At 44.6% G+C, this 25,691-nt stretch overlaps 1 protein-coding gene and 1 long non-coding RNA gene across 5 annotated transcripts in view; one reads left to right on the forward strand and one right to left on the reverse strand.

Annotated features, from left to right (window-relative positions):
* Positions 1–23,535, forward strand: part of FYN (FYN proto-oncogene, Src family tyrosine kinase) — a 203,274-nt gene extending 179,739 nt beyond the window's left edge. For all 4 annotated transcript variants that reach the window (XM_081034224.1, XM_081034227.1, XM_081034225.1 and 1 more), the window contains 2 exons: positions 10,511–10,642; positions 21,862–23,535. In XM_081034224.1, coding sequence (XP_080890350.1) covers positions 10,511–10,642; positions 21,862–22,070 — 341 coding nt within the window. In that variant the 3' untranslated portion in view covers positions 22,071–23,535. The remainder of the gene's footprint in view (positions 1–10,510; positions 10,643–21,861) is intronic.
* LOC308491186 lies at positions 1,249–22,239 on the reverse strand. The gene is made up of 3 exons (XR_013992305.1): positions 21,618–22,239; positions 6,611–6,845; positions 1,249–6,047 (listed from the first exon to the last, which is right to left on the reverse strand). It is a non-coding gene; the product is annotated as an uncharacterized lncRNA (long non-coding RNA).
* Positions 23,536–25,691: the final 2,156 nt, after the last annotated feature.

Here is a 25,691-nt window from a genome sequence, read left to right on the forward strand (position 1 = left end):
TGCTCATTCATTTTGTTCTGTACTTTTGTGTCGCCAGTGAGAGGTCTCTTGGGTTGTCATTGGTCACCACTGGGAGGAGGTGATGGGGAAGGCAGGCAGCCAAGAGCATCCTTCTCCCCTCACCCTCGGGCTCTGTCACTGAAGGAAGCGTCACAGCCTCTCTGTTTGCCACAATGTAGGCTCTCCTGCCGCCCCCCTCTCCCCCCCAGCTCATCTCCTGCTGGCCCTTCTTCAACTGCAAGGCACTGGGGCTGGTGTCGACTCCAGCCTCCTCGCCTGTTTCCCTGGTGGCCAGCTTTGCTCCCCTCTGTCCTCTGGGTGTCCCTATTAGGTTTTCAATACCTCCTAATGTCCATCACTTTTCTAACGGATCCTCAATTTGGGGCTTCCCTTGGGACTTTGCTCACCCCTCTCAGCCTAACTCTTTCTCCCATGGATTCAGCTACACTGGACTTGGGATCTATGCCTAGCCAGTCAAGCCTTGTCTTTGCAGTATATTCGGGCCGTGCCTCTGGCCCTTGGTGTTTGTCTTCCTTGGCCAAACGTGACCCTCCTCTACCCACTTTCCCAGTGGGACAGCATTTCTCCCTACTCCCCACTCCGTGTCGCCTTCCTTCTCAAACACCCTGCTCACCGTTACACGTTTCAGATGGACTGTCATCTCATTCCATTGTAACATGTACTTTTGACTTATTTTTGCCTTGAAAACATGGTGCTAAAACATTATGAACTTAAAGTAGAAGTTTCAACAGAATGTCACCAGGAATAACTGGAAAACACACAGTTGTATTACTCCAGACACATTAGGAAAATTTAAAATCATTCCTTTGGCCTAGTGTGAAAATTCTGAGTTTTTCTTTGCCCGTTTTTATTGGGTTTGAAATCATTGTTTTGTTTCCTTAACCCCAAAGTTCCAGGTCAGGTCAGCTTTGATTTCGCCTCTTTCACAGGATATCCTGTCCTAGTCCTGCCTTGTCACACCCCCGCCATGCAGTAAGCTTCCTGTTATTGCCATAGTTTGTCATTTCTTTTATTCCCCACAGTAACTTCAAAGTTCAAGTACTGCCCATTATTTAATATTGAATATATAATTTACAGAGTTTGTGATTTCATAATTAAAGAGGGCTCTGGATAGGTCTTTGGTTCTGAAAACTAGTGTCTATTCTTGATGCTGATGCCTTTCCTCCTCGAAAATGCTATGAAGGTTCCACTTGTATTCTCTGTAGGGAGGATTTCATTTCTGTTATTCTGCACTGGCTTTGCCTTCTCCATCTTGGCCCAGTTTTTCAGCCAGAAGGGATATTTTCTGAGACAGGACTATGGAATTGGCCTGGTCACCGGGGTGGGGGTAGCGGGGAGCAGACAGTCCAGCTCTCCAGCAAGAGCCTATAAGGTGAATTGGGCCCCCACTCACGCCTGTCCTGGCCCCGGCCCTGAGCCTCTCTCATGGATGACCATGGGTCACACTGTAATATTTTCATATGGCCACCTCTACCCAGGGCCCCCACTGTGTGTGCAAGTCCTCTTACCTTTCTCTCTTGTGCCCTCTTCTTCCTAAAGCCAGGGACACAATTAGCTCTCTGTTGAGTTTGCCTATGAGCTCTGTCTTCCCAGCTGCCTGCAAAGGGCAGGAGGTGACCTATGCTTGGTTTTCTCAGGTGTCCCTCACTGTGCTGCAGACTAACTGAATGCTCAGTAAGTTCTCCGTGGTTGATTGATGAATTCATTAGGTTTTCTTCATCTTCTTTCCCTCTCTTGAAGTTTGGAGAGCTTTGGCTAACCTGATTCAACTCAGTGCCTTTGCATTACTATCCAAAGAAAATAATAGCTAGCATTTATTTAGCTATTGCAAGGGACCAGATGCTGTGCTGAGCCCCTTACATTGTTTACAATTCTCACCACAACCTTATGAGGTCATCATCATCCCCCATTTATGGACAAGGAGACTGAGACTGAGAGAGGTTTTAAATGGTCACCCAGAAAATCCAGTGTGAAAGCTCGATCTGAAGCTCCTTCCCTAAATAACCGCCTGAGGCCTTCCGCAAATGGCCCCTGGAGCCCAGCTCAGCCCACAGCTGGGCCTCTGCATCATCACTGAGAACATTCGCGAGGGAGCCCTGTTTCTTGGCTGGCTTACACACACTTAGTGCAGGAGCTAGACTTGGGAGCACAAGGCTCTGCCACTTCATTTATGTATTTGAAATGCCACTGCCATCATCATAATGATTGAAAACGTATATCAAGTTCAGTAAGTAACTGACCAAGTAAGAGCTGTTTCTATTTGAGGCAGAAGAAAACAAATAGCCTGGTGACTAGGGTTAGAAGACTGTCATTAGCTGGAATGGGCCCTGAGCATTGGGATGAGCCATCCTGACTTAATGAATTTAGCTGGTCACCCTCTTTTTGGTTAAAAACTGAGAGCATTCAGTCAGACTATCCTAGAGTATGATTTTACTTCCATAACTGTAAGGTTGAAAATGATTATTAGTTTGTTACACTATGGTATTGTCACTCTTTTCTGTGTTCGATTTGATTGAGTTGGTATGAGAATTTCTTTGGCCATCAGAGTGTTGGATAATTGCTGGGTTGACCCTTTTAACCAGTTAAAACATTTATTGACCAGTTGCTGTTTAACTAGCCTTAAGCAAGGTACTGAGGAAGAACATAAGTATAAAACGTGGTCTCCAACCTCAAAGGATTTACATTCTGTTTAAAGAGATTTTAAAAAAAAAAACAACAAACAAAAAACCCACATGTTGAACTACTAGAAAGACATGTTGGAGACATGGGAATGGCAGCATAGGATATCACGTTTAAGTGCTTTGGGTCTGCAGACAGACTCACTTGGTTCAAATCCCCTTTCACCATTTCCACGTATTCTTTGGCATATCATTTTAGCTCTGTGTTCAGTTTTCTCATTTGTACAACAGGACAATTATTGGTATCTACCTCCTATGTGTAAATTACTTAGCATGGTGCAGACACTTGGTAAGCACACAATATGTGTTTAGCTGTTGTGGTAGCTACTACAGTCAAGCATTAAACTATTGCTTATAGCATTGGCTCCAAGTGCTTTGGTGAGACCAGTGAAGGCTGGAGTAATCACAGATGACATTGTGAAGGAAGTGAGACTTGAGCTAAGTAGGCTTTAGCTAAGCAGGTGGAAGGAAAGAAGGCATTTAGAACAAACTAGTATATAAGAAGCGAGTATGATTATGCCAAGTATAGGTACAGGTTATGGGAAAGCAAGCTAGACTGGAGTAACTGTGTTTTAGGTAGCAAGAACCAAAATTGGATATGTGGGTCCGTGAAAACCAGGTGGCGGGTTTTGGTTTAATGCAGTAGGGAGCCCACTATATCGTTGGGGAGTGGGATTATGAAGCCGAGGTTTGTAGTTGATTATAGTTCACCCTGAACAACGTTGGGGTTAGGGGTACTGATCTCTGGTACCATTGAAAATCCATGTCTAACTACAATAGACCCTCGAAATACAGATTCCCAACCATGGAGTTAGCCCTTGAACAGCACAAGTTTGAACTGTGCAGGTCAATTGTAAAAATCCGCATGTAGGTGGATCCGTGCAGTTCAAACCCATTTTCAAGGGTTAACTGTAGTTGGAAGAACAATGAGGGGAAGGCAGGGAACCATGGAAGAAAGACTTAACAGATGGATGAGGACCCAAACCAAGTTTTGGCAGAAAGCTTAAACACGAAAGGGCAAATTTGAGAGATGCGTCAAAGAGGGAAATAATAGACCTTGGTGATGGATTAGATCAGATGTTTAAGGGAATGGAGAAGCCCCAGCCCACGTTCAGGTTTTTGCCTTGAGGCCTGACCCCCAGAAAAGAAATAGTGAAAAAAAGGGACTCTATTTGCATCCTAAAATATTAAAGAGAGAATAAACCTTATAAATCAGTCATTTAGTAAAAATTGGTACCTACTACAAGAATCTCTTGTGTAATAAAATGTCTTATTTATAGTAAGACAACTTGGTAGAAGGTAAATTTAGATTCATAGTTGCTACATTTGAGATAAAGTTGAATACCCTAGATAGAGACTTTATCCTTTAGACATTTATAAATCAAAAAAGAAATCTTCAGATGAGAGACAACGTCTGTCTAATGTATCCAGCCCCGTTCACTTAGAGATGATGGGCCGGGTCAGTCCGAGAGGGTGTGTTCCCCAAGGGAAGAGGCAGAGAGAAAAGAGTATACAACTCTGAGGCTCCTCAGACACTTGTAATGAAGAGAGGGGCGGAATGAAGCAGAGCCTACCGCAGAGACAAAAGAAATGCCTGGAAAGAAAGGAAGAACATCAGGAAAGAATAAACTCAGAAAAGATAATTCATTTATTTCTCATAGAAATGTTTCAGCTTTACAAAGTGTTCGAGTATGCTAAGTTTTACTCCTTTGTTTTTACTAATAATCTAATACTGAGATTATTAGTATTATTCACATTGAAAAGTGGGCTAACATAGCACAAATGTGACTAGAGGCAGGAGTTAAATAAACATGATGACAGAAGTGACAACAGAAGCCTAACCTACCCCGTTGCTAATGACCAACAGACACCCAGGAGCCTTAGTATGTCATGATGCTTTTCAAGAGTTTCAAAAAGTCAAAATGCTTTTCACACTGGGTCTCATCACAAATCATTCCGAAGAAGGTAACGCTGTGTTATCTTCCATGTTTTAAAGACGAGAGAAAGAATGAGGTAGGACGTCATCCCACTTCTGCTCACAAGCTCCAGTGGCTTCCCATCACACTTAGGATGGGATCCAAGGTCCTTAGTGTGGCTGGCAAAGCCCCACAGAATCTGTCCTGTAGCCCATTTTGTTCTTCTTCATAGCACCTGTCACTGTCTGACACCCATAATGGCCGCCGTGCATTTATTTTATCTGCTTTCCAAACTAAGCTGCAAGCTCCTTGAGGGCAGGAGGTTGGGTTCACCACAGTACTGAGTACAGTGCTAAGCATGTAGGGAAACGCCAGAAATATTTGTGGCAGGAAGAACGAGAACGAAACCAGCCCCGCGGTGGTGGGCTTTTAATTGTCGCTGTGAGGAAAAACTTTAATAACTGAATAAATCCACAGCCCTGTCCTTTCTTGTACTTACAGCATGGATGATTATTAACCTTATTTTAAATGAGAAAGACCATGCTCCCGTGAGGCTGAATGGTGGGTGTCCAATTACCTGCTCTCACCCAGTCTGTTCAGAAAAGGATTTTCCTCTTTCTTTCGCTGTGAGTGCTCCCAAGGCCGCTGGCCGCCTCCTCCTCCTCCTGATATAACGCCTCCAGCTGCAGCCCCATGAACTGGGCCCCGTGCTCCTCACAGAGCAAAGTCTGGAGCCCTCTTCACCTCAGACAGTTTCTCTCAGACCCAAGGAGGGTCTGCACACACTTCATTTGGCACTAAAAACACAAGGTTTCCCAGGGGTTTTTAAGTTTCAGTAGTGTGCGACGGCTGATTTCCTCTTGCAGTTGGCAGTTGTTATACCCTTGAAAAAGGGTATCCAGATGGTGACAGACAGGGATGCTGGTCACTGAGTACAAGGAGAGGACTCACCGAAGAGCAGGGAATTGATAATAAGCCCTGTAAGGAACTGGGGGTTTAGCCTGGAAGGGTAGACTAGAAGGGCTAATCGGTTCTCCAGTTTGTCATCCATTCAATACCTCTTTATCTAGTTTCTTCCGTGCACCAGCTACTGGGCTCAGTACTGGAGAGATGGTGGCTCTCCGGAAAGACACGTTCCTAACCTCAAGGACAGTAGCTGTCTGTCAAGAGAGTCAAATTGCAGACAAGTCCAGGTTTCCCGCACTATCAGAAAGGAGAGCATTCCTAAGAAACCTTCCGTAAGCCTAAATAGCATAAAGCAAAGAAGCAGTTACCTCAGGACACATCTTGCTAACAGATGCACAAAATAAATTGAGATGAAGCACGGAGGCTCACACACCCAGTTCAAAGCTCTGGCAGCTTGATGCTGAGATGCTGAGTGTAATTCCCGGGAAGGAGCTGTTCCAGGTGCTTGCTGCCTCTGTAGTGCACACTGCAAAACAAACAGGAACGCTGCTTTTGCTTTTTGCCATATTTTGTAAAAGTGGAAATCCTCTTTGGATTTCTTTCTGTTAACAAAAACAAGTAGTAATGTAGGTTGTTTGTAAAAGCAAAAAGGCATCACGTGAAGTTTCGAAAAGCAGGGCATACCTGTAACGTATTCACTGCATTTGAATCGTAACAGCTACAAAGAACAAGACGTTCTGGCAGCACAGACCTAAGGAACCTACCCCTGTCTTGGTGCCCAGGAGAAGGTTCCCTGTGCGAACGACATATAGGCCCAGAACAAAGGAGGAGCAGGAGTTAGGCCTGGGATGGAAGTGGGGTGAGGGCTTTAAACAAATGGAACAGCCTGTCCCATGGCCCTCCAGCAGGTAGAAGCAGTTCAAGGTCACTGGAGAGGTTGGGTGTGGGGACGGGAAGCAAAGGAGGGGAGGCCCAGAATCACAGGAAGAGGCTGGAGAGGTAGGGGAGGGAGCAGCCTGTGCTTCTGGGCATAACTGGAAAGTCATTGCAGGGGTCAGGGCAGGTGACAGTGAGCGCGTGAGGACTCACATGAGGGCAGTGAAGATGAAGAGGAACGGACACATTCAGAGATGTGGAGTGGACTCAATATGGAGAATAGCGGCAGGGGCCAAAGATGACTCAGTAAAGATTTGTTGAGCTCCTTCTCCAGGCAGGCTGTGTGCTGCTATCTGTGTGCACGGCGATGAACAAATAGACACAGCATCCAGACGAGGATTGCCGGCATGCTGCTATCATCAACCAGGCAGTTTACACGGCGCCAACACTGAAAAAGAAGCAGAATTGTGGGGAAGATGAATTGTGAATGTTGTGTGTGAGAGGCCCTTTGAGACTTCCCTGCGGAGACTTTGCAGAGGTCATGAACTTGGGAGGGAGGTCCCATCTGGTGATACAAATGCAGGCATCACTGGAATCAAGACAGTCATTGAAGCCAAGAGAGTGAGTAAGATCCCCTGTTGTTATACAAAGCTTATCACTACTTGTTTCGCGTCTCAAGAGAATTTAGAGAAGCAGGATTGAGGTGTATGTAAGAAATTATTATTTAAAACACTGTATGTTTGCGTACCACAGAAAACGATTCTGCCTAAGGCTAAGTGGTCCTAAATACTATTCCAGGGAGGTACATGGCTAAAGTACAAAGGTAGTCTACTTTGATGGTGGTTCCAGGACATGGGCCCCAGTCTCAGCCCAAATCAGACTTTTCAGCCTTGAGTTTACCTTGGGAGGTGGTGAAATCTGCAAATATTGCCTGGCAAACATTCAGTGGAAAGGAGGCTTTCAAGTCCATATATAAATACTTACGTATTACTCATGACCTTTGTCTATTGGCTCAAAAGAATTCCAAACTGTTAAAGTAATTCAGTAAGATATAAAAACCAGAGTGATGATAATTCCTTCATTTTTTCAGTTCATTATACCTGCTTAGTTTGCTACATTTCCTCCAAAAAAACGTGCAAAGGAAACGAAACTGCATTGGCATCTGAATCTTGCTCCCAAACAGGAATGCAAGAAGAATGAGTCAACTGGTCACGTTAACAATGCCAAGTTCGTTGTAGTGTAGGTCTCCTGACATTGTCTTCTCTTTTCTACAAACCCATACCGCGTAGAGGACAACTTTGATTCTGACTTTATGCCTGCTGTAATATCTGTGAAAATATCTGAGGGAATAGAACTTTGTTTTCAAGGGAAAGGCAATGTTTATACCCAGGAGATCCCTCCTTCCAGGTTTCTGAGCTTTCCTGACTTCACCCAAGGAGAGAACCCATCTCAGCCCCCAACAGGACTGATAGGATTGCATAGGTGATGGACTGGACAACCTTAGAGATGCCGTTTTCATAGACTAGAGTATGCAGTGTGCAACCTGCTTGGCCATTTGCAAAGACACTCCATTTCCCCCGCCCAAAATCCCAGGTGAACTCTCCCCCATTTGGAGCTGCACCTGTACCATCAGGAGGTGGGAAACCAAGATGAGGGGAGATCCAGGGAATGAGATGAATAGGAGAGTGAGCATCGATTAATTCTTTAGTTAGTTAATGATTAACAGTTTATAGCAGCTTTAATTTATTAATTTTTATCTTCCTTGTAAAGGAAAATATGAGTTATCTTTAGAGAAGCTTTTTTTGTCAACAGTGCCTGCTATTTTAACGCCGAAAAGAAGTAGGAGAAATTGGACAAGGCCATTATGTTTCCCCTCCAAGATGTATTAGATATAAATACATTGCTTATCTTAGAAAGAAAACTGACGCAAAATAAATTTAAGTGAGCTTCTGCTAATAAGTCAAAGCACCTCCCTCCAAACAATTTCCTATCACAGATCTATTACAGCCTTTGTTTTAACTTATTTTTTGAAGGTTTATATATTGTAATTCTTGTTGTAGATGTTATAATGAGAAAATAATAAAGCACACTAGCACAACTGGCTGATATGTTGAAATTGGGGGCGGGGGGGGGGCACTTAATCTGAAATTGTGAAATCTTCTCTCAGAAAATCCAAAATGCCCGTATCCAAAATTTGAAGTTTACGTTCCGCAGCACACACACCTTTACCAATGTTGAATGATTCCAAGAAGGGAAGAAAGGCTCCTTTCACTTGTCATTTTATTGCAGGATTTGTGTCTGCACAGGGGAGAAAAATGTTCTATTTGCTTCAGAGATGGACATAGATTTCCAAGCCATTTGGCTCAAGAGATGGTTTAAATAGGAATAAATTTAATATACCTTTAATTCTCTGAAATGAGAGAATTCCAGCTGAGGTTTGGTCCAGGGCAAAATCTGCTCTCCACACTAAAGAAAATCTATCACATTAATCCCAGCGGCTCAGAGTCCAAAGCTGTGTGAACAGAATGCTCGAGGATAGGAAGTATGAGAAGACTGCTTTGAAAGAAACTTTTAAAACAAACTGACTGTTCATAGAATACCGGGCCTTGTGTGTGTGGAATCATGAAGCACTTAAAGAAAGAGATAAATAATTATGCTTGAGAAACATAGCTAATTACAAGTAACTCAATGCATAAAACAAAAACTATAGAATAACTTCTCTGCTCCAGTGTTAATGTGAGATGTCACATAATGAAATAGTAGGATTTTTTTAAATTTCATTTCACAGTGGCATACAAGAGATGGAAAGTAAAATTATATTGCCAGAAAATTCCAGTTAGATTTGCTAAAGGTGTTATCATGCACTGTATTTAAAACACAATCTAATTGCTGTGATTTATCACACCTCTGGTTATTAAAACCATGCTAATTTAAAGATTTTAATTGTTTGCCACTTTTGAGCATTATAACTCTATAGAAAGTACTACGAAGATTCTGATTTTTGTTAGCCTTTGTATGTTCTTTTTAGGAGCTCCTAAGTAAATTTAACATGCTTTAAACTTATAATTGTGTTTACATCAGTAATAAAAATCCCTTGTGTTTTCCTTTTAGTTTGTTCAATGAAATATATGGAATTGCTTTATAATTGCTGAGCCTAATATGTGAGAGCACAGGCTGCTGAATCCATTTTAATTCCCGGTACATGCATCTAACCTTGTAAAGAGCAGGCTGGACCCCGTCCTTCATTTTGGATTGGAGAGGGGAATGGTCAGAGAAGTTTGAAAGAAAGGATTCTACTGACTTTGGTGTGAAATTTGTTCCTTGGCCTTGAGAAACCAAACTCATAAGACAGTCATCGAGGCAAGACTACTCTTTAAAAACAAATATTAAATAGTACCCGCCCTGGCTGATAGGAGAAAGGGAGGGAGGTAAGCAAGGGATCACACAGTGCAAAAGAAAAACCTATCCTGGAATTAAAGATGGCCAGTATTGGGGGAAAGCGTGGAGGGAAGAGAGTGTAGGGAGGGAAGCAGCCAGAGGCGAAATCATTCTCTGCTACAGGTGTGGGAGGCCTTGGGGAGATACAGCCCATTTCAACATAAGACGTGGGCTGCAGCAAATTGCCTCCACCCTGAGAGAAGGATGGTGGTTTAATTTGGCTTTCATGTACCTCATAAAAGCAAACTCTGGTCTTATATACCAAAGGATTCATGAGAGTAGCATTATGATTTAATTCTATGTGTATTTATTAAAATATAACGTTATTTCAAAGCAAAAGAAAAAATTTATGAATTAGTTCCTAATTCACAAGTTAGCTCCACCTCCAGACCTAATCTGTGGCATTCAGTGTGGTCATAGATGCAAGCTCTAAAAACCAGAGCTTTAAGGGGCTTTGAAGTGCAACACTCTGATGGGAAAATTAAAAATAAACAGGCTTGCTTAAGGTCACAGAGGCAGGACAACTTCTTAGTCCCAGTCCATTCCTTGTTTCACCTCCTTGCCATCCTCTCTGACCTGCTACCTGCAAAAGAGTCTTCCAAGTGCTTTTCTCCCTAACCGCATACCTTGTGCAATGCTTTCTGTGTGATGAGTAACCAGGTGTTCTTTCTACAGGTGCAAAGTTCCCCATTAAGTGGACCGCCCCCGAAGCAGCCCTGTACGGGAGGTTTACAATCAAGTCTGACGTGTGGTCTTTTGGAATCTTACTCACAGAGCTGGTCACCAAAGGAAGAGTACCGTACCCAGGTAAGCGCAGGACACAGCCGAAGTGGGCCTCTTGTTAGATGTTCGTTCCACGCCATTTGGGGAAACCTCACCCCATTTGCCTTCTAAGCCCCATCCTCAGCTTTCTGCTGAGCACGAGTGTGAAGAATGTGGGCAGGTATTTAGCCAGAGAAAAGCAGAACTGGCATCACCATGGTATGTAGACAAACAGCCTCCATGAATTGTGTGCCAGGGTTAATGTCATCAAGCAGCTGGTAGGAGTGCTTCAGTCCACCGCAGTGCATGGAATCTCTCCTCTCTCAGTAGGAGTATGTCCATGGCTCTCTGAGCAGAACTGTCACTGGCAGAACCTTCGCCTGAATGGAGTTTGCAGACTCCTCTGGGAAAGAGAAGGAGAAAAACCCCCACTGCTTTTTGATTACTCGGTAGCACTGACCCATGGAATGAAGCTGGCAGGAAGATGCCAGGACCTGTTCTGTCTGCACGCCCCCACTCCAGATGGCCAGAAAAAGCAGTGGCACATATGACACGCAATTTAGAGGCCACTCACTGCCTGTTTCAGGGCAGTCGAAATATGCTATACAAAAACAAGAATAATGTAAAGAAATGACATTCTTAGGCCCTGGAATTTTCTGGATTATCAAATTCATGATCTCCAAAGAAACCACAGGTTTAGGTTATCCACGCTTAAATTCATTAATTTAGACAGATGGTGACGTAAAGGACACTCATACCATTTCACCTCCACGCTTTAGTGGTTATAGTGCAGGGACGATCTGCTTTCTGAAATGTTAAGGACATATTTTTCAGTTTTTGCTGAGTGAAGAAAGAACACAGCTCCCCTTCGTCCCCTGCCTAAGAAAAGAGCTCTAAAAAAAAAACAAACAGAAATGATAGAAACGATAGTGGAGATTAACGAGGAATTGAGGTCGCTTACAAATCCTGGGTTTGTAATCATATCTTTGCAGTCAGGGGAGCCAGTGAGGGCAGATTAATTTGTAATCCCTTTGTTCATTTTTTATGATTATTTCTGGCCATCTACAGAGAATGCAAAGAAGGAAAGAGGATCTCTTTCTGGGTTGGTGTAGCCTCGAGATTCCTAGGAGAGCCAGGTTGGCACAGAGGCCAAATTGACAAATTCCTCGTCTGTGAAGCGCACTGGGCATTTGGAGATGCGGGTAGAAGTCCGTTTTATAGATGCTGCAGAGGCTCTGCTCCCGCCACGCACCAGTGGGAATAACCCACCAGCATGGAAGAGAGGGCTGCCTCGAAGAGGCCGGGAGCACAGCACGGGGGTTTCTCAGTTGCTTCTCAGGGAGGAAAATGTGCAGGTCTCGAGGTTTTGCACCCTTTTTTTATTGTCTGAATTTTGCACTAATTTCTTCTGAGCCCCCACCCCCACCCCAGGTTTATAATCACCCGGTGGGTGTGTTAAATGCAATTGGGGAGCTGGGGGGGGAAGGTTAATATTGTTTTGGTTGCTATGAAGCCTTGCCTTCCTGTAATACAAAGCCGCTTTTTGTTTCCCAGGGTCACACACAGAAAAGCCCAGACAAAGGGGTGGGGGCGGGGTCCTTAGAGAAGGAAGGTACACGTGTGCTTCCAGGGAGAGTCTTTTTATCAGGTTTGGTTTTAGCATAAAGAGAATGGCCTCATGTTACAGCGGAGACCAGGACAGGTTCATTCAGCATATCGCGTTGTCAGTAAGTGTGAACTGTGCCTGGCATTTCGCCCTACCTGGGAAATAAGTACAAACAAGACGTTCATACTCTCAGCAGACGTTGATGAGCACCTTCCTGGAGCTGGGTGCTGTTTTAGGTGCTGGGGATAGCACACTGAGCAAATAAATATAGTCCCTGTGCTCATTACAGTCACGGAGATAAAATAGGCATCAAATCTAGGAAGAAATTAGCCTTTTCTGTTATGTATTGTTAGAGGAAATCATCCTGAAGGCATGGGTAACGTGCCTTTACCCACTGTGGGATGCTGACAGTGGGGTCAGGGGCGCCTGATTCAGGCGTTTACGTACAACAGATACTGAGGGGGGCCTTTCACTCAGCATCCTGGGAGGATGGCAGAGGAGTCTGACGTGAGACCTAAGCCCACGTTATCACACGTAGTTATAACAGGGAGCAAGTGCTCATGTGCAGGGAGCTTTGGTGGCCGCCCCGACGCTGTGAATGAGGCAGAGAGAGGGGGCTGTATCTGGGAAGCTTCATGGAGAAGAAGGCAAGTAGGGTTTCCGCCTCTCGTCAAAGAAGGAAAAGGGTCCAGATGAGGACAGGCATGTGGGAAGGCGCCAAGGCCTGAGAGGATGGCGCCAGTTCAAGGAGCTGCAGGACAATGAGTCTGAGAAGAAGACGGCTGTGAGGGAGGTGAAGTGCCCGAGGGACAGCTGGCAAGGCTGGCCACAGCCCATCCTGAGAGCGCTCGTTCACTGCCTTGGGGAGGCCCTGGGTCCTGGCAGCAGTGGCCAGGGAGCTGTGTCAGCAGGGCAGGGACATAAGCTGCTCCTCACCCACAGAAAGCCACAGAAAATTGTTCCCAGGTCTGTTCTTAGCCATGGGTGCTTCTTGTTTTGTTTTTTAACATGGCCATAATCGTATTTAATTGGACTTCACAGTAAACGCTCCTTGAGGGAGAGGCTTTTGCAGAGGGATTCCAATCATAGACTTCTTACCTTAATGAAGAATAACAGTTCCTAGGGAACAGACGGTTCCATTCAGCTTTGTCCAGATGTCACCAGGAAAGGAAGGACCTTCCTCTCCGGTTCTCCCTGTGTGTTGGTGTGGCCGCGTTAGCGTGTGTGCGGCTGAGGGACTGTGTGCTGTGCTGCATCCGCCGGCCTGTTGCTGGCACCCCCGGCCGGACTCCCAGGCCCTGTCCGTCAGGACTTCCATTCTGACACCTCCATGTAGTGATTTCTCAGTGGACTAGAGTATACGTTCAAGTAATTCTTTTTCCAAGAACGGTTGGTGACAGTACATTTTTCTGAGTTCTTTCATACCTGAGAATGGCCTTCGTCCCTCTGTTGCCTTCGCATGGAGAAAAGGTGCTTTGGCTGTTAGGTGAGAATGGAGGTTGAGGGAGGGGGTGGTAACTTATATGAAAATGCTTTCCAGGTGTTTTTCCCCAGCATGAGAGAAGGTCCAGACGAAAGAATGAGAGAAGAAACTTAGAATGGAGTATGTGAGGTGTGACCAAATGAAGGGCGAAAAGAACGAGGAGACAAATTACTGGATTGGTTGGTTAGTTAGCAATTTTTGTAAAAGGAATGGATTAAAAGGTAGGAGAGAAGGATGAGCTCAAATTGAATGAGAGCCTTGAAACCACAGGAAAAATACTGAAATGTGACACTAAGATTAACAGGGAGGAGTTGCATCACCCAAGCAGACAAGTAGGTTGCTTTTGAGATGTGTGACAAAGAACAGCTCTTTTACAAATTCCCTGGTAGCAGCCTGACCTGAATGCATTCTTAGCATAGCCATCTAGCTTGCTTTTCTATAAGCCAAGGTTCAGAATCATTCTTTGCATCAAGTTTAGAGCTGGTTTTTTACTGATGGATTGTTATATATGAGAAATGAAATGCAAATAAAAGCAGTTTTTTGGAGCTGATGCATAAAATCAGAGTTCTCCATTTTAACCTGACATTTCACCTTCGAATCCTTCTTTTCTGCTTCGCCTCCACGGCCACCGCCCGTGTCAGGCTGTCACCCGCTCATACAGTGACCTCTTTGTGGGATTTCCTGCTTCCAATCTCTCCCTACCCCACTCCCACCATTCTATCATTGTCACCACCAGTTACTATCCTAGAAAACACAGACCTAGTTATCTTACTCTCCTAGATAAACATGTCCATGGCTTCCCTTTGCCTTGCAAAAGCCTTAGTTTTGCCTAGTCCTTCATAACTCCTTCAGTCACCACAAATATTTATTGAGCACCTACTATATGCCAGTTACTGGTCAGACACCAGGCGTACAGCATTGAACCAATGGACAAAAACTCCTGCCCTCATGAACTTTCATTCTTCTTGGAAGAGACAGACAATAAACAAAGATACATAAGTAAAGTATATTCAGTGTTGGCTGGTAGTAGTAACAGGTGGAGAGAAAAATAAAACGGGGAAGGGAATGGAGATTAACAGGAAAAGGTGGCAAGGAGGACCTCATTGGGACTGTGACATCTGAGTAAAGACCTGAAGGAAGCAGGCCGCAAACCAGCTCGGTACGTAGGGGAGGAGCCTTCCTGCTGGGGAGGTGGAGCACGAAGGCCCTGAAGAGCTGTAAGGAGGCCGGTGGGGCGGGAGCAGAGGAAGCAGGTCTCGGGGCAGATCACACAGGGCTTCCTCGGTCATTGTTAGAACTTTTGCTTTTACTCTTAGTGATAAGGGGAGTCATGGTCTGACTTGTGATTTCTCTCTTGCCCCTCCCCGACCCTTCACACCAAAGGATCTCTCTTGAACATGCAAGTCTCTCTTCTCAGCTTCACCGCCTCAGAATCCTTCAAGCCCACCCCAACTGTCACCCCCTTTGTGTAGCCTTCTCCTCGTCCAGACCACATGGGTTGTCCCTTCTGCTTACTTCCATGATACCCAGTAGACTGTATTGAAGCCTGTCTGTGTGTCTGTATTTCCCAGTAGCTCTGAACAATTTGAGGGCAAGAGAGCTCCTTTTAGGTGTTCCCAATGCCCAGCACAGAGTCTGCCCCGTAGTAGACTCTCAACAAGTTTAAGGGATGTGGATGGATGGACAGATGAATGGATCAGACAGAAGAAAAAAAAAAGGATCATGGCTATGAGGTTTTTGAAACAAGAATTTTTAATTTGGCCCCATAGCTTGCAGAGCCTTTCAACTCTCTTCCATCATCTCCACACATAAATATAGCATATGTTTTCCCAGCCATGAGATAGTCTCTGTCCTCAAAGTTGTTTTGGGAAACGGACCCTGTAGTGAGTTCAAACGCCCTGTTCTAGTACCATTCCAGGCAGAATGTCCTGGCCATCCTGTGCCCTGGCTCTCAAATGAACATCTGCTTTGTAAGTTTGGCAGGATCTAGCAAAGCAGAAACGTTCTCTTAAACACATCACATTTATCATGCATTTGAAACGCTTTCCAATCTTTTAGCAGGTGACAGCTGGCTGACTTTCATGAATGAATCGAGTCACTTGATAATGACTTGAAGAGGCAAGGGAAATTAGTGAAACTGTAGCACCTTCCTTAAAGAAGTCCTACACTTGTCCTCCCTCTGCCCCACTCAGATGCCATAGAGCCCTCAACTGCAGACATATGGTCCCCTGTGTTCAGCAGCCCATCATTGTCACCTGCTGTGCCCAGCATGCCAACAGGAGCAGCTTTTTCTTGGGGTAGGCAGAGGTTAGGACTCTCTGGTCAGGAGAATGGGAAACAGGATGGAACCGCTAATGTTAGTCCAGAGTGCTGTGCCCCCTGCCCTCCCTGCCCCCAACCACCGTCCCTGGAGCTTTTCCTGTCAGCGCATGGTGGTCCCTCAGAGGGAATCCTGCATGGATTGCCCATGAATCATGTTGTCACATGATTCCTGCGCGATTTCTCTTGGCCAGTGTGGCAAGGAAGAGGAGGAAAGAGTATATGGAGCAGAATAAGAGAAGACAGCAACAGCCCAGGAGACTTCCCCCCCCCCCCCCCCGCATCCTGCAGTCTGCTGCTCCACGTTCTCAGCTGTGTGTTTCCATGGTCTTCCTCAGGTGCACCCTCCCCCTATTTTTCACTTCTTTTCAGCGACAAAAGAGTTCTTTATGATATTATATTATCAACCTCGAATGACCTTTGTGTATTATGGTACCTGAGTAGCCATCATTTCTGTATTTATGAATACAGTGGGTATAATAAAAATAGCTGTCCTCAGGTTATCTGGTAAGATTGGGGGAAAGAAGCAAAGCTTGTCATTATTATGCCTTCTCAAGGTTACTCCTTTATTTTTATCTGTACTCTTTGGTCAGCATCTATCTGCCCCAAATTCTGATCCTCTACCTAAACCTAACTTGAAGCCTCCTGCTGGTTGCCCAGTAAGACAACCGGAGCATGTGGGGAGCTGATGGCACGTGCTCATGCTAAGCAAGCACCATCACCCTAGCCCTGCTTCCTTCCTCCCAGCACTAGCACTACTGCCCAACAGACAGTAGCTAGAAGGGCCTTTTTATAGGATTTAGGCCGAGAAGCCAGGGAGCCACTGACGGAAGGTCGTATGCACAAGAGAGTGTAATTTCCTCAGAATGGAAGACTCAGTTTGCAAAAGCAATCTGGGTGTCTAATAACTTGAACATCATTCCCATTGTTAAACTGTTTAATTATTCACATGGCACAAAGATCCAGGTTCCTGCAACCCACAGTCAAATCCAGATGCAAACTTGAGCAGATAACAGTTAAAATCCCTGATTGTGTAGCTGTGGCCCCTCTGAGAGCTACATTAGGAAGCTGCACAAACGGAAAGCTATAAAGCCAGATAGTCTTCTTTTCATACCAGACATTTTTTTTTCCAAACAGCTGAAAGCACAGTGAATGTTGAGATATTTTGTTGACAACTGGAGAAACTGAGGCCAGGGAAGTCAGGTTACCTGCTGACAGACACAATGAGAGATGCAGTCAGAAGTAGTGGCTCTGCCAGTGAAAATAAGGGGTCTTTTTGCCTTACCTAAAAAACCGTCACGAAAAAGAGAGGAGGCTCTACTGAGTTTATACATAGCTCAAAGAAGAGGAATAAGAAAGGGTGAAAGAAAGGGGGATGGGGACAAAAAGGAAAGAAGGGAAAGAAACTGCACACCCATGAAAATACATATTGTTGGCAACCGGATGTAGTAGGGTTGGAAAGTGAGAGCTGGAAACTTGACCCGAAATCAGAAACCCAGAAGAAGCCAGCAAAATGACTTAGAAAGGATAATAGAGTCATAATGGCAGGAAGTGAGTATAGTCCACTTGGCTGGAGAATGTCAGTTACAGTGTTTTGGGCAGACCGACTGGAGATGATGCCCTCATGACCTTGTTGGAAAGCCTGAAATCCATGGTAACAGGAGGCCCCCCGTGGAGGATCTAGGGAAGAGGAATTTGAAAGCAAACCCCAGCACAGCAGGCTCCACGGGTTTTCTGTGAACTGAGTGCCACTGAGCTGTGTGCCCTGTGAGAGTGAGCCATGGAAATGGCCCATTTTCTTGACTAACTCCCGTGAGGGAACAGGAAAGTCAGGGGCTCTGGTGGTGGCAGAGGAGGACAGCGTTCGAGTGAAACTGGGCAGCGTGTCTGTGCTTCTGGCTGCCAAGCCCTCACCCCTTTTCTGACGTGATGGTGAGAACCGGGAAACACACCCAGACACTTTGGGAATATGGCACTTTCCACAGTCAAACAACCGCTGGCTGGTGGAGACCACCCTCCTGTTGAGAAATGGCCTCTGTTGCAGCTCGGAAACCTAGAGGCCCAAATTGCTGATGACAGGGTTTCCCTAAAACATGCCCATGTACATGGTATTTTAAAGTTTCTATCTTTTCTGTTTCTCCCCTGGTGTTCTCCCCACCGAAAAAGGAAAAGAAAACCATTCCCAAGCGTCCTCCTCCCTCGCTGTCTGTGCAATAAAAACGTTCTCTCCTAGGATCCTCGTGTGCTCAAGGCTCTCTGACCGTCCTGGGCTCTGTTCCTACATATTTCCTTCCCAATCCCTGCCGTTCACCTCCCAGGTAGAGGGAAAGCCAGTGTCTTGGGGCAAGTGGCTACATGAGGGGAAATACAACACTTGTCTTTGGTACAAAAATATGAAACCTTCTAAAAAGAAAAAGTGAAATAGGCTCAACCTTACAGTAGTATACAGAGTAAAATCCATTTTGGTTAAAAAAGAAACTCTTGAAATACATGTTTTTTAAAACTTCTTGTAGCTGTATTCTCATGCTGTTTTTAAAATATGAACACAATCCACTTAATTTGGCTATTGTTTGGTTATTGAAAGTAAAAACTAGCCTCAGCCTTGCTAAGTGGGCACCTCTTGATTATACAGTTATTATTGCAAAGGTCCATTGTGAAGGTACTAGGTCATCAGGTCAGCATGGGTGGTTGCAAACGAGCTAGTCCCATTCAGAGTGTCATTGTCAGCCAGCTGCATTGTCTTATACCCCACTTTTCTAGCAAAGCTGTCATTGGTATGTTTCTGTTTGGCTCGTTACATGGACTCGGTTACCTACGCTCCCCATGCTTTGAGAGGCCTGTGGAGGGAAGGCATGAGAAGGCAAAGGGAATGTGGGAGCTGACAGTGTGGCCTGCCAGCGTCTTGGTCCTGCATGGGCCGAATTACAGCTCCATCTCCTGGTTGCCTACTGCCCAGGAAGCAGGCTGCCTCAGGAGACACTACGTGTTGAGGGTCAAGTTGCTGTATCTGTTGTGTCCTAGGCTTGGGCAGAGCACTGGAGAAATAGGCTTGACCCAAGGGGTCAATTAAGCGTTCCATTGGTGGAGACTGAATTTAGAGTTTAAAAAAAAAAAAAAATACATGAAATATTTCCATTTGAGTAGGGTTTTTTGTTTGTTTGTTTGTTTTTTAATGAAACATTTCCTGACATAAGCACCACAGAGCAATAGAAGAATGATTAATTAAACTCTGTGGTACCATTTTGGACAGTCTCAGTGCCAGAATAAAGCATTAAGAAGGTGTTTGGGGGGGAGGGGTTGTGACTATCTCCAGAAGGACCTGTCAGACCCTCTGAGGTTCAGACCTTCTGTTTGTCTTTCCTCCAGGTTGTACAGGCTCCTGGCAAGGGCAGGGACAAGGGATTTCTGCAGGTTTAGGCCTTGTGCCTTCTGAGATACTATAAAACCGAGGACTGTGCTCAAATACAAAGCAAACACTTTGGAGAATGCCAGTCCTGGTATGTGACTGTGGTCTCTTCCTAACCTTTCGGGGCTGGCTGGAGTGTGACAGCCACTGTCACTCGTGCCAAGCCTTCCCAGCCAAAACCGTTGGGACCGGATGTGCTTCCAGAATCAGACTTTTTTTTTCTTTTTTTTAGCAAGTCCATACAGTGCATAAACCATACATTGTATAACACCCTAGGAAAGTCTGGGGCAGCACTCAGTATTCAAATGCATTCTTCTTTCTGCAGCAATATGTATGAATAAATCAAAACAGTTAATAGCCTCACAGCATGTCAGGTTTTATGGCCAAATGACGTCAGTTCAGATCCGCTTTGCTGCCAAGTGAGTTACCAGAACTTTTGGTTTCCAGAGCTTGTTGGATTTGTGAACTGTGAATAAGGAAATTCTGGGCCCTGTCCTTTACCCTGCTTGTCCAGGGCACTGCAGGGCATTGTCCTGGCAGCTCTGGGTTCCTCCCCTTGCTTCCAGCTCCTCGCCCCATCCTGCGTTTTCAAATGAGCTTTAAGCAGTTGGAGCTAATTAAGCTAATTAGCCACAGAGCTAACCAAACATCTAACTGAAGAAGGTAACCTGGAAAGTCAGGCATGATGGTACCCAGTCTCATTCACCAAACCTCTCTTACTGAAATAAGGGTCACCCCAAAATGTGAGTAGGTTGTGTTAGAACAATTAAAGCGAACCTACTTCAACAGAGCAAGAATCATGTATGGATTTTATCACCTTAAGAAATGATAGTGGCAGAGAAAAAGAAAGCCTCCTAAAGGGATTTACAAACATGTGACTGACAGGGCCATGGTTGACAGCCACAGGAGCCAGGATAAACCCAAAAGTAGCAACAAAGCAAAGCAAATTGGCCACAGATCCCAAAGCTGGGTGTCCTCTACGCAGGGGGGCAGGGTTGTGCTTTGGACAGGCTTACAGGTTTCTAGCTGAGGGTGTCAGCTCCTCCCGAGATAAAGGGAGCTGCTACATGCGTATGCTGTGTCCTGCTGGTTATACCCCTGAGAGACAGAGAAAGAAATCTAGGTTTCTGTATAGCTTAAAACTAGGTTCTTGCTTTTGTAAACTAACCGGGTCAGAAGGTGGGGAGGATTTCAGATTACAGGCGCAGGGCCTAGGAGCAACCAAAACATACAAGGGCTTGGCAGGCGATGGCAGAACGTGATATGGCACAAAAGGGAAGGAAAACTAGAGAATAGTGCCTGGCTGTGATTGGGAAAGAGGTCAGGACATTCACCTCACCCCAAATGTGGTATTTCCTGTTCTGTCGAGAAAGCCAACATGTGGCGAGGCTGCATTCTCCAAAGAGTTAGCAGTCTCTCAAAATGTCTCCTGTGAGTGCCTTGTAGCCTGATGTTTCAACATGAGGCAACTCCCCCAGAAGGTCACAGAGGTCTCAAATGATAGATGGCCTTTCCGAGGCCATCAGTAAAACACAGGTCCTGGAGACACCATGTCTCCCCATCAAAGTCGCCAAACCTCAGGGCACCTCAGGGTCACTGGGCTAGACGGTGCCCAGCCATGGTGGCATGATGGCAGATCGTGGAGGATGGGGCACCAAGAGCTTGCCCAGGCAAGAAGGAGGAAGGCTAATTCATGAAGTTCATAAATGGAGCTTATAGATGCTATAAACTAGGAGCAGTGCATATTTCATGCCATGGATTTTTTCTTTTGTCTGCGTCGTTCATATTTCTTTGTCCTCCTAATCAAAGTGTAATTATTTACATACAATAGAATTCAACAGTTTGAAGACTACAATGATTTTTGACAACATAAGTAGTACACCACCACAGGATATAGGACACACCACTGCCAAGGACCAAACGCAGCTCCCCCGTTTTTGTTTTGTATATTTTCAAAGTGTTAGAGGAAAACAGACTGTGCCACAGAGACCGTATGCAGCCTGTGAAGCCTAAAACATTACTGTCTGGCCTTTACAGGATTAGTTTGCTGACCCCTGATAGAGAACGTTTCCATCCCCCCTCCACACTCCCTACGGCCCCTCTGCCGGCCTCCCCTCCCCCTTCCCCCAACCACTGATCTGCTTTCTATCACTGTAGTTTTGCCTTTTCTAGAATTTCTCATAAATGAAATCATACAGTATGGTACCTTTTGTGTCTGGCTTCTTTCACTTACAACGCTGTTGAGATTCGTCATCCGGGTTTTGTGTGTATCAGTAGTGCATTCCTTCTTTATGTCGGAGTGACGTGCTGTCCCATTAAAGACAGAGTTCGGCTCTGGGTGAAGTGGGGCCCTCAACGTGGCTTACCCACCAGGCTCAAAGGAGGAGGAAGGGCAGGGCCCGGGCCTGGCAGCTGGCAGCTACCTACTCTCACTGCCCCTGTCTCCGCAGGCATGAACAACCGGGAGGTGCTGGAGCAGGTGGAGCGCGGCTACAGAATGCCTTGTCCCCAGGACTGCCCCATCTCTCTGCACGAGCTCATGATCCACTGCTGGAAAAAGGACCCAGAAGAACGGCCCACTTTCGAGTACTTGCAGGGCTTCCTGGAAGACTACTTCACGGCCACCGAGCCCCAGTATCAACCCGGTGAAAACCTGTGAGACCTGGGTCAGCAGAGAGAGGCCTTGTCCGCAAGGCCTGCCACCCTCCCCATTAGCTTTCAATTCTGTAGCCAGCTGCTCCGCAGCAGCGAGAACCGTCCAGGATCAGATTGCATGTGACTCTGAAGCTGACGAACTTCCACGGCCCTCATCAATGACACTTGTCCCCAAATCCGAACCTCCTCTGTGAAGCATATGAGACAGAACCTTGTTATTTCTCAGACTGGAAAACACATTGTATCGATGTTACGTAAAAGGCCAAACCTCTGTTCAGTGTAAATAGTTACTCCAGTGCCAACAATCCTAGTGCTTTCCTTTTTTTAAAATGCAAATCCTATGTGATTTTAACTCTGTCTTCACCTGATTCAACTAAAAAAAAAAAAAAAAAAAAAAAAAGTATTATTTTCCAAAAGTGGCCTCTTTGTCTAAAACAATAAAATTTTTTTTCATGTTTTAACAAAAACCAATCAGGACAGGCGTTTGGTTTTTTTTCTTTTTATAAATACGAATACATATAATATATACGTCCCTGTACATACACCATGTGGGTGCTAACGTGGAGACTGGCCAACCTGGGCCGCAAAGCTTCGGGACCCAGAGTGAGGATTTTACTGCAGAATCAACATAAAAGCGCTGGTGTTATTCTGAAAAACCAGTAGCCTCATTTTTGGCTTTTGCAAAGCATGATTTTTTAAAGTTTTTTTTTTTTTTTTTTAATTTGGATTGCACTCTTTTGGTTCATGACTGTCCCTGTAGATGGCTGTTACTTTGGCTCTTTTCAGCAGACCCCGAGATGAATTCACAAGTTCTGTTTCAGTGTTTCGACTTACTGTGATTTGTCCTTGAAACTTAAACGTGAGCATATTTAAGCAAGCAAACGGCCGATACTCAAATGGCCGATACTACCAGGGGAACTGGAAGATACCACACAAACTTCTTGTATAAAAATATGAATGCTGAAATGTTTCAAACGTTTTTATTTAATAAATCTTGTAACCACATTTAAATGGTCTAAAACCCATAGCATCGTAGTCATGGCAACCTGCTAAACCTTCTCATGGAACTAAAATTTATGGGGAAGGTGAGGGTGGGGGTTGTACATTTCCCATTGTAAAATAAGTGTTTTAAATGTCCTGTACTGCTAATGAAATGACTTTCTATATGTCCAAGAGTTCTCCAGTGGAATAACTATGCACTACTTTACAATTCGTGGGGATGCACAAAAAAAAAAAAAAGAAAAAAAAAGTATTACATTTTACATTTTTAGTTGCTGTTTGTACCAACCTTGAATTACATGTTTAACAACCACAAAATCAAAAAGCCTATTTCTATTGAGTTTTTAATACTGATTAGCAACTCTGAAGTCTTAATTCCTTTTTTGTTATGAATTATTTGTGAGTTTACATTTTTAAATTGTTTAACTTTCTTAATTTAGTAATTAAAAGGAGAGCATTTTACATTTGAATTTTTTTGTTCATTTGTTTAAATCATAGAAGGTACTCATCTCTCCCACACCAAGTGGTAAGGAGTCACCTGGTGAATTTAACCATTGGGCAATGATTTCCAAATGACAGAAACATTCAGGACACCTGGAGTGTTTTTTTTCTTTTTTTTCCCCCAAAAGGCTAGGCTATTGTCTACCTAATTCAGAGGACTGGTAAAGCAAGACTAGGCATATGTTAACATTTTAATTTATCAGACATTTTCTCTAACTGGAATTTTTGTGTCTCACTAGTAGGAGACACAATTACAAAGAGAATGAGACAATTACAGGGAGAATTTTTCTTGTCCTGGAGTCAGTATTTCCCAGTGCCCCTCCACCTCTGTAATGAACTTGCTAAGCAGGGAAATAGCCTGGTGTGGTAGAAGGGGCAGTGGGAAGACTCGGGAACTGTCCAGACCTGGCTCTGCACTCATTCAGCTGGGTCACCTTGAACTGCTACCTGGGGTCTCTTGCTTTCGAGGCCTGTGTGTAGAAATGAGGGGACTAGACAAGATTTGCTGTAGGGTCCCTCAGACCTACGATCCTGTGATTCTAAGATCATTGGTGTCATGTGAAATCATGCGAGGTGGACAGTTTTCTTTTGCTGAAATAACCTTTGTATTTAGAAAGGATTTCCAAAAAAAGGGTGTAAAAAAAAAAAATGAAACAAAGGAATTTTCTGGTTAACCAAGTCTTTGTGGAATTGTTTTTAGTGTTAATACAATCAGTACAATTTGAAATTGGTAAAATTTCAAAGATCTTATTACATATAATTATTATCAATTACTGGGAAGTATATTAACATGTTGTAGATATTTGTAAAGATAACTTTGTTTTTAATGTTCACATCCCACTAGGTTAGGTAATTTGCAAATATTCTCTGGAGGATTTTTGTTTATGTTTTTGACTTAGGTCATTCGAAAAAACTGAAAAAGTTGTAAGAACCTGTTTTTTCTTGAAGAAAAACCAGTCTCTTTAAAACCGAAGTATAGCCTTTGATTCATCAATTGAGTTCATTGTGGATTCTCTCCTATGAAGCAAAACAAAGGATCTGAGTTAACTCGAGGGCACTCATCCAAAAGGCAGCACGCTGGACCTGTTCTGAAACACTTGGAGTAGGGTTGCAGAATAACAGTAAAAGAGTAGCTATAAATACAAAGAAATCAGAGGCATTTCGGGGGTTTTTTCTTCCAAGAAGTTAATGTGCTGTCAAGAGCTATCCTTGAGGTAGACCAGCCCAGGCAAATGAAACATCCCCTTCCAGAGGTACCTAACACCTCCCAAGAAGCCTCTCTCCCTCACGAGTTGTAGCAGTTTGGGGTAAAGATGCTGAATTCTCTGACCAGTTCTCTTGTTAAGAAAGAAAAGTATCTTGAAAGGTACTGTAGCAGCAAGTGATGGTGGAATATTTTTTGTCCTTGTACCCTGGTAGTAAAGAATAAGTACTTGTTCTGTTCCCTGGGGAGAGCTGGCACCTGTTATTGCTGTGTTGCATAGGGAGACTTCCTAATAAACTGTTTCTTTCATAAAGTCAAATAAGAAACCTACTGGAGAGGACAACTTGACAAAGCTCAGACATTGTAAATGTGACACCATGGTTTCTGTTGACACATGCTCACTGTGGCTCGCAGTCTTCTCACACTGTCTGTCCTCCGAGCCACTGCATTCATGGTACACCCAAGGGGTGGGAAGAATCAGAGAGCCCGTAGTAACTGCAGGGCATCCCCTGTGTTAGGGCAACAGGGTGTAGACCGAAGCGAACGATGCATTTGGCTCTGCCTTGATCATGGCAAAAAAAGGTGTACGCAGAACCAGGCAAGTCCATGAGAAAAGTTAAGAGTATTCATAATCCCTCAAAAACGACACTCCTGAAGATTTCCTGACAAGCGCCAGAGGGTGTTTACCTGGAGAAAGACAGGAATCCTCCTGTGGCTAAATCGTGGCACCAGAGGATTTTTCTAGTAGCACTGGAGCTGCAAAATTTTTATCTGAAGTTTCCTATGGGATCTTAAGAATCTATACTATATTAATTGGAATGGTTCTTTCATGAGTCTTGAAAGAAGGTAAGGTTTTCAGCAGTGCGCCGAGGAGAATTACACTGAAGCCCCTGCACGAGGGATGTTATCCGTTCTTTTCTC

The sequence above is a fragment of the Rhinolophus hipposideros genome (assembly GCF_964194185.1).
Source record: "Rhinolophus hipposideros genome assembly, chromosome: 3".
Classification (NCBI taxonomy): Eukaryota; Metazoa; Chordata; class Mammalia; order Chiroptera; family Rhinolophidae; genus Rhinolophus; species Rhinolophus hipposideros.